This window comes from Leopardus geoffroyi, chromosome C1 (genome assembly GCF_018350155.1).
Source record: "Leopardus geoffroyi isolate Oge1 chromosome C1, O.geoffroyi_Oge1_pat1.0, whole genome shotgun sequence".
NCBI classification, from domain to species: domain Eukaryota; kingdom Metazoa; phylum Chordata; class Mammalia; order Carnivora; family Felidae; genus Leopardus; species Leopardus geoffroyi.
The window spans coordinates 4238429-4246469 of record NC_059328.1 but is presented as its reverse complement, the minus strand read 5'-3'; the positions used below and the strand labels follow the sequence as shown (position 1 = coordinate 4246469).

The window sequence follows — 8041 nt, the reverse complement described above, 5'->3', positions numbered from 1 at the left end:
GCTTTTGGATCCAGCCCCTTTCCTGACTCAGGTGCACTTGAGCCAGGGGGCAGGGGCCTCTCACTCCTGTCGCCCTCTGTCTGTGGTAGGGCACCCCCAGAGGAGACTGTGGAGAAGCATTAGTGAATTAACAGGGCAGAGGTGACCAGACCAGCACCCCCAAGATCACCCCCCATCCCCTGCCTCAGCCACGAGGGCTACCCAGGAGCCCCCCATGAAGTTCTCCCTCCCACGAGGTGCCTCACGGGCCCTGCCCTGGGTGGTCCCCGTAAACTTACGCCAGGGCGGGCGATGCGTCTCAGGCTCTACTGAGAATGCCCGCTGGGACTCCCCTGCAGGGGCGGGGCCCCTGTACCCACACCCAGGCAGTATTGGGGAGGCTGGGTCTCCCAGCTGCGTCGCTGTCGCTGTGGCCCAACCTCTCATGGCTGAGGGAGGGCTCTGAGGCCCGAAGGAGGGAAGTCACTTCACCTGGAAGTTGTAGTCTCAGGGCCGGGGCCAGAACCCAGGCGGGGGGGACCTGGATGCTGCCCTGTCCTGTGTACGCCTTGCTGCCCCCAGGCCAGCTCAGGTGAGCTCAGGTGCGCAGGGGCAGGCTGCGTGGGCTGGGGGCCCCGCCCTGGCCCCCACCCCTGAGGCGGGCTCCCCCGGGGCTGGCTTGGGGCAGAGCGGGCGGAGCGGGGGAAGCCCCCGGGCTGGCGCACGCCTGTCATCCGAGGGCCCAGCAAGGCACCAGGAGCCATGGAGTTGCGGCCGGGGGGCTGCACGGCAGCGGTGGCTGCGGTGAGTGGGAGAACGGTGGAGGGGGGCGGGCAGCCTGGAGCCTGACCTCAGGCCTGGGTCGCTGCGCTAAGAACGATGGGGCCCCACTTCGCGGGGAAGTGTGCCAGCACCACCACCAACCCCTCTCCACTTAGAGTCTCCGCTAGTTAGAGCCTCAGCCGGGCGGGGCCCTTCCGCTGAGAGGAAACCCCCGACCCGGGGGCCAGAAGGGTCTAGGGGCCCCAGGCAGAGAAGGATCCGGGTCCTCCACCTTACACAAACCAGGAGTGGGGACAGGCCCCCCCCCCCCCCCCGGTGCCTGCCCTAGTGCCCTGGCAGAGGGAAACGTGTGGGGGAGCCGGCTGGAGACCTCGCTCTGCCTCTCCCGAGCCTGCGCTGTGCACGGGGGGAGGGAAGCTCGTCTTACCCCACATCCATGGCACCTCCCGCCCAAGAACCTGAGAAGAGGGCCTCTCTGAGGGCAAACGCGGTGGGGGGGCTCGGAAGGGGGGGAGGCCGGGAAGGGCCCGCATGGCCAGCCCTGTCACAACCAACAGCCACCTGTCTTCCAGGTCCTGCTCCTTGTGCTGCTGGGCGCCCAGGGCCAGGGCGGCACACCCAGTCCAAAGTGTGACTGTGCCTCCAACTTCCAGAAGAGGAGCGGTCTGTTCTGTTGCAAGGGCTGTCCAGCTGGTGAGCAGCCGAAGGGGTGGGAGGGATGTGGAGGGGCAGTGAGGGCGGACAGAGGGAGATGGGGTTCAGGCGGGGTCAGGAGACAGGGGAGGTGGGCAGGGGTGGGGAGGAAGTAGGGAGCCAGAGATAGGAGAGGAGGGAGGGGAAAGAGGGAACCCCCTTTGACTGTCTGACCCAGGTCTGGTTTCCACAGGGCACTACCTGAAGGCCCCCTGCCCAAAGCCTTGCGGTGCCTCTACCTGCCTCCCGTGCCCCCGCGGCACCTTCCTGGCCCGGGAGAACCACCATGAGACCCGCTGTACCCGCTGCCAGGCCTGTGATGAAGAGGGTGAGGGGCCTAGTGCTCAGTGGGGGACTCCTGAGGACAGGCCATGGCCAGGCTGTTTCTGAAGGAGGTGGCTGGCTTGGACTTAACCTCTGGTGTGACAGCCCTGTGTCCACCCATCCCAGGCCCCTCTCCCCTCGATCCCACCCTAGGATTCCCTTGCCCCCTCACTTCCTGATGACCCTCCCATCTCCATATATGCCTCAGCCTCTGATCTGGGGTGATGTCCATGCTCCTCTCCCTTTGGGGGTGGCCCCGTCTTGGGCTGCCCCCATCTCCATTCTCCAGGGGATCGGCCCGGGGTCCCCGTGGGGGGTCTCCGGCCCTGATGGCCTCCACTCTCCCCATCTCCCTGAAAACTCTTGCCAGTTTCCCAGGTGGCCCTGACGAACTGTTCAGCAGTGGCAGATGCCCACTGTGGCTGTGACCCGGGCTGGTTCCCCGAGTGCTTGGTCAAGTCCTGCAGGGACGGCTCCCCCTTCCGCTGCCACCCGTGCTCAGACTGCAGGGCCCTGCACCGCCACACACGGGTGCCCTGTGAGTACTCCCGCTCTGGGCTGTCTACCCCTCCACACCCCCCCTCTCCCTAACTCCCGCTCTCCCTTCCTGACACACAAGCCATCTCCTGGACTGCAGGTTCCGTCAGAGACACCGACTGTGGGACCTGCCTGCCTGGCTTCTATGAATATGGCAACAGCTGTGTGTCCTGCCCCACGTAATGTCCTGGCTGCCCTGGGACAGGGAGGGGGTTCTGGGAGCAGAGTGGGGATCCTGGGAAGGTGGAGGGAGCTCGGTCCTGTGGTCGGTGGGTGCCACTTCAGGCAGACATTGGATACTGAAGGGAAATCTGCACTCACCTTATGCCAGATAAATAAGGGGTTGTGTCCTTTAGTAATCTTTCCAGCTGCAGGTTAAGGAAGCATAGGACTTGGCCGTTTATAGAGTCAAGTTGATACAATTTCAAAACTATGATCTGCCACTCATTCTCTGGGAGATCTTGGGCAAGTGACGTCACCACTCCGATCTGTGGCTTCTCCATGTGACGATGTTAGCAGGTTCTGCCCCCCCACCCCCGGGGCACAGGTTAAGGGGTAAAGCACTTTATCCATTCATTTGCTCTGCAAGTGTTTATTAAGCATCTACTATTTTCCAGAGATGTTCTAGGTGCTGGGGATCCAACAGGGAACAATGTAGGCAAATCCTGGTCCTCATGGAGCTGACATTCTAGTGACCCTCAATCTAGTCTAGAAAAAGCTCCATAAATAACAGTTGCTGCTATTGTTTCTGGGGACACCAGTGAAGTTTCAGCAGTCCTTTGGGAACATTCCAGGGTACTGTGGCGCCCAGGGAAGAGACCTGGGGAGGGCAGGGCCTCCAGGATGGAGAGGACGGGTAACCTCTCCTGGTGTCTACTCCCTCACGCCCCCCACCCCACCCCACCCCCTCTTCTTGCAGGAGCACCCTCGGGAGCTGTCCTGAGCCCTGTGTGACTGTCTGTGGCTGGAGGCAGAGTAGGTGGTGTGCTGGGAATTTGGGCAGGATTATTGGGATGGTTGGGGAGGCTGGGGTGTGGCTCCTATCCACCACTCACCGGCTGTTCTTTCAGTGTTCTGGGTGCAGGTGCTCCTGGCTGGCCTGGTGGTCCCACTCCTGCTCGGTGCCACCCTGACCTACACATACCACCGCTGCCAGCCTTGCAAGCCCACGGTTCCTAGTAAGTACACGCACGCACTCGCACGCACATTTCTAGGGGCATCGGGTCAGCATGGGTAGCCCAGAGCCCACTCACCCCTGATGCAGAGGGGGGAAACTGAGGGAGAGAGTGCTGGGGGCAGGGGTGGCACAGGAACCCAAGAGGAGCTGGACCAGCACCCAGGTCTAGGAGTCTTGCCTGGTTGCTGATGAGATGCTCTTGTCTCTCAGCAGATGAAGCTGGGTTGGAGGCCCTGACTCCCCTGCAGGTAAGAATCTTAGTAATATTCAGGGAAGAGAGTGAGCAAGAACCCAGGCCTCAGTCTTCTGGAGCTAAGAGGCTGGGCCGTATTATAACTCATGGTCCCCCACACGGGGCACGGTGGCTGGCAGGCACAGAGTAGGCCTAATGAACACATGTGAATTCCCTGAGTAGTCGGTGAATGAGAGCAGCAAGGCACCTGTCTCTAAGTGGCTTTCAGTCTGGTGGGATCCAGACAGGTAAACAGAAGACAGTTCAGTGGGATGAGTGTCACCATAGGGAGGCCTCCGGCAGGGTTGGGGCCACAGGGGAGGGCAGCCAGGACAGGGTTATTTCAGGCAGAGGAAATAGTTCTTCTGGGCCACCCAGTGAGAGATGAGGGGGGACTTCGGGAGGCAGCCTTGAAGAATGTTTGCTGACTGATCCAGGGAATGGCCACTCCCGGCCAGAGACCCCAGGAAGGGGTGACCCCAGGCTGACCTGGGGCCTCTCTTGGCTTCCAGGCCACCCACCTCTCACCCAGGGACAGCACCCTTCTAGCTCCAGCCAGCAGTATCGAGAAGGTCCGCGCCACGAATTTGGTAGGCAATGGCTGGGCCCTTGGCTCCCCTCAGATCCAGGAGGCGCCCTGCGCGGAGGTGACATGGTCCTGGGACCAGCTGCGCAGCAGAGCCCTCGGTAAGAGACCTCACTGGCCTTGACCCCATTCTCCTGAGCCTGAGATGAGAAGTAATGGTTTCCTGAGGCACCACCTGCCCACTTCCCGTCCCAGGCGGACGGGGTGCATCCCCCTGGTCCCCCGCTCTGCCCGTGGTCCCGCCTCTGGCCTCCGTTCTTGTTCCCCACCGACTCTCTCTGGCCCGTCCCCAGACCCGCCGCCGCCCATGCCCACGCCTTCGCCAGCGCCCCCTGCGGGCTCCGCGGCAGCCACGCTCCAGCCGGGTCCGCAGCTCTACGACGTGATGGACGCGGTGCCCGCGCGGCGCTGGAAGGAGTTCGTGCGCACACTGGGGCTACGCGAAGCGGAGATCGAGGCCGTGGAGGTGGAGGTCGGCCGCTTCCGCGACCAGCAGTACGAGATGCTCAAGCGCTGGCGTCAGCAACAGCCCGCCGGCTTGGGCGCCGTCTACGCGGCGCTGGAGCGCATGGGGCTGGACGGCTGCGCCGAGGACCTGCGCAGCCGCCTTCAGCGCGGCCCGTGACGCGGGGGCGAGGGGGGGTGGTGCCCACACCGGGCGCCTCTGGGCTCTGGCGGCCCTTGCAGAAGCCCTAAGTACGGTTACTTATGCGTGTAGACATCTTATGTCACTTAATAAGCTCCTGGCACGGCCCTGCGTAGCAGCGCCAGCCGCCCTCCCTGCCGCGCGCCCCCTGGGGTTCTGGTTGAGGCCAAGCGGCATCGACAGATATCGGGAGGGGGCAGGAGATGGCTCAGCAGTGTCTCGGCCCGACTTTGGCCGAGGCCTGGGTATTAAATCTGTGAAGAAAAGCTACTGCTTGGTGCTTCCGAGGGGCTGTGGTGTTAAGTGGCCCCGGCTTCGTTTCCTGGGGGGCGTCGTCGAAAGGCCCGGAAGTCTTAGCGCCCCAGGGTCGGGGACCCACGGTGGAACCCAGTGTGGCCCCTGGCGCCCAGGCCGCCCCCGCGCCCCGCTCCTTCCCGGCCGCGGCCTAGTTACCCGACGGAGAGAGGAAGTCGTGGCGACAGCGCGAGAGAGTGCACGTCAGCCGCGGCGGCTGAGAGAGCTTTAATGGGGGTGCGGGATGGCGGGGATGGGGAGGAAGCAGGTGGAGACAACAAGCGCAGGGACCCTTGCCTCGCACTCACGCCACCAGCGTCGTGAAAGGGTCTGGGAATCGTGGGACCCGGGGGGAGGGGAAGGGGGGGAGGCAGAGGTTGGGCCCCCGGAGCGGCAACTCGGTCCCGACGGGCAGGTTGCCGGTTTCATCGTTTCTGGTAAACAAATGACTGAGAGGAAACCCTCGGCGGGGATGGGAAATGCGGGCCGGGTGCAGATCTGGGTCACGACGGGAGGAAAACCCCTTCCCCGAGCGCGGGGCCTGCCTCCGCCCAGGATGCGCCCGCCGCGTGGGTTCCGGGGTGCGGGGGAGGGGGCTGCGGCCGGGCGCGCGCCCCGCAGGAAAACAAGGTCGCCACCCACGGGGCTGGGGAGCGCTCTGCGCGACCTCCACCGAACATGCAAATCTATGTAAATAGGCATGCAAATAAGCAGCATCTTTTTGCGTCAACAGCTTGCTTGGGCACTTTTCCTGGGCGACGGCGGCGGCGGGCGCGTTCCAGCGGCGCCCCGGGCTGGGCATGCGGGGGCCGGAGCGGGGTCAGGGAGAGGTTCCAGCGCGGGAGGGGAAAGGCAGCGCGGCTCCCAGCCCTTTCCGCCGGAGCCGGGCAGGCCGGGGCGGAGACTGGGGCCCCCAGAGCTCACGAGGCTGCGAGCAGGAGGGCGGCACCTAGTACTTAGCGATGTCCCCCTTCTTCAGGATGATCTGTCGCTGCCAGGGCGCCAGCTTGCTCTCGTCGTAGCCCAGCGTCCGCAGCTTCTCCGACTGCTCTTTCTCTCGCTGCAACTCCTCCTGCTTCTGTCGCTCCTCCTCTTTCCTAGGCATGGGGCGGGGGGCAGAGCCGCGGGCAAGCGTGAGACGGTGGGCCAGGCACCGTAAGGGGCAAGTAAGACGTTACTGGGGGCAGGGGCTGGGTGGCCAGGGCAATGGGTTCTAGGGGCAGAAGGGCTGGGGGACTGGGGACTGGGGTCGGGTCAGGAGCCACAAGGATAGGGTGGGAACAGGGAGGGGCTTGGTTGGGGGCAGACTGGAGTCACGGGGGCACACATAGGAGCTGGGTGAGGGAGAGGCTGTGGCTGAGTTATTTCTGGCTGGGGTATTACTGGAATGACTGGGTCAGGAGTGTGGCAGAGGGTGAGCGGGGAGTGTCCTGGGGGCAGGACCCAAGTAGGAGGGACCACATTAGTGGGAGGCAGTGGTGGCTAATTAGGGGCGGTTATTATAAAATAGGGGCTAGAGGGGCGCCTGGGTGGCTCAGTCGGTTAAGCGTCGGATTTCGGCTCAGGTCATGATCTCGCGGTCCGTGAGTTCGAGCCCCGCGTCGGGCTCTGTGCTGACAGCTCAGAGCCTGGAGCCTGTTTCCGATTCTGTGTCTCCCTCTCTCTCTGACCCTCCCCCGTTCATGCTCTGTCTCTCTCTGTCTCAAAAATAAATAAAAACGTTAAAAAATAAAATAAAATAAAATAAAATAAAATAAAATAAAATAGGGCCTAGAGCTGTGCTGCTGACAAGGCAGCCACTAAACTCAGGTGGTTACTAAGCATCTGAAGTGTCAGAACTCAGATGTAGGATACGTGTAAAATGCGCACGGCATCACGAAGACTGCTTTTTAAAAGACTGTAACACATCTCGCTAATGACTTTTACACTGGTTACGTATTGAAATAATATTTGGATATTTTGGGCTAAGTAAAATGTAAATGTTAAATTCACCTTTACCTTTTTATTTTTCCAAAGTGCCTACTAGAAAACTTTACACAGTGGCTCTTGTTATATTTCTGTAAACACTGGGCTAGATTACTGGGCAGAAACCATGCTTTGAGGGACAGAGGTCAAGGTTATTGATACTGAAGTTGGGTTATAACTGAAGGCTAGGTTAGTGGGAGACGAGGGGCTCGGTAATCCAGGCCGAGGTTATCAGGGCATAAGCTCTAGACTTTGGGGCAGGGGCTAAATTGCTGGGGGAGAATAGTCTGGTGGCATTAGTGGGAGCAGAGAGATTGTGCTACAAACCAGACAAGGGGTTGTGCTCAAGATGGGGCTGGATGAAGGGGCAAAAGGACTGTGCCTAAGCCAGGGAGGGGCAGCAGGTCGGCCCACACTCACCGCTTCTGCTCCCTAGAGGAAAAAGAAACAGCATTATTTGGTGCCACCACCTCAGGGGCATGATCAAGACACCCTACCAGGCCCTGAAGCTTCCGGTCCCCCGGCTCACCTCTCCTCTTCTAGCTTCTTCCGCAGGAGGTCTCGCCTCCAGGCAGGCATGCTGGCCAGCCGGGCCTCCTCCTCTTCCTCCTGAAACACAAGCACAGAACTTCAGGACCAGCATGCGCTGGGAGGTGGGGTTTGGGGGGAGGTGCACCCCCAACCCCGGGGGACCCGCGCTAGTCAGGGACAATGGGATACAGACGTCCTTCTACAGAGCAAATAGATGAAGGTGCCTGGCCACAACCCCCTTAGAGGGGGCCTCCTGTGCTCTACCCCCTCATAACTCAGGCCCCCTGTGTTCTA

At 61.8% G+C, this 8041-nt stretch overlaps 2 protein-coding genes across 8 annotated transcripts in view; one reads left to right on the top strand and one right to left on the bottom strand.

Moving 5' to 3' along the window:
- The first annotated feature begins 69 nt into the window (after nucleotides 1-69).
- Nucleotides 70-5227, top strand: TNFRSF25 (TNF receptor superfamily member 25). 2 transcript variants are annotated; one of them, XM_045475498.1, is made up of 10 exons: nucleotides 70-783; nucleotides 1335-1455; nucleotides 1649-1783; nucleotides 2150-2317; nucleotides 2417-2495; nucleotides 3236-3291; nucleotides 3387-3494; nucleotides 3707-3741; nucleotides 4238-4412; nucleotides 4605-5227. In XM_045475498.1, exons 1-10 carry the CDS (start codon nucleotides 742-744, stop codon nucleotides 4934-4936), a joined length of 1251 nt encoding a protein of 416 aa, XP_045331454.1. In that variant the 5' UTR covers nucleotides 70-741; the 3' UTR covers nucleotides 4937-5227. The 2 variants fall into 2 exon arrangements, with proteins under 2 accessions (XP_045331454.1, XP_045331453.1); XM_045475497.1 differs by having other exon boundaries at nucleotides 3704-3741.
- Nucleotides 5228-5449: 222 nt separating this feature from the next.
- ESPN (espin) overlaps nucleotides 5450-8041 on the bottom strand; it is a 31830-nt gene continuing 29238 nt past the window's right edge. For all 6 annotated transcript variants that reach the window (XM_045475479.1, XM_045475481.1, XM_045475482.1 and 3 more), the window contains 3 exons: nucleotides 7746-7825; nucleotides 7637-7648; nucleotides 5450-6348 (listed from right to left, as the gene is read on the bottom strand). In XM_045475479.1, coding sequence (XP_045331435.1) covers nucleotides 6201-6348; nucleotides 7637-7648; nucleotides 7746-7825 — 240 coding nt within the window. In that variant the 3' untranslated portion in view covers nucleotides 5450-6200. The remainder of the gene's footprint in view (nucleotides 6349-7636; nucleotides 7649-7745; nucleotides 7826-8041) is intronic.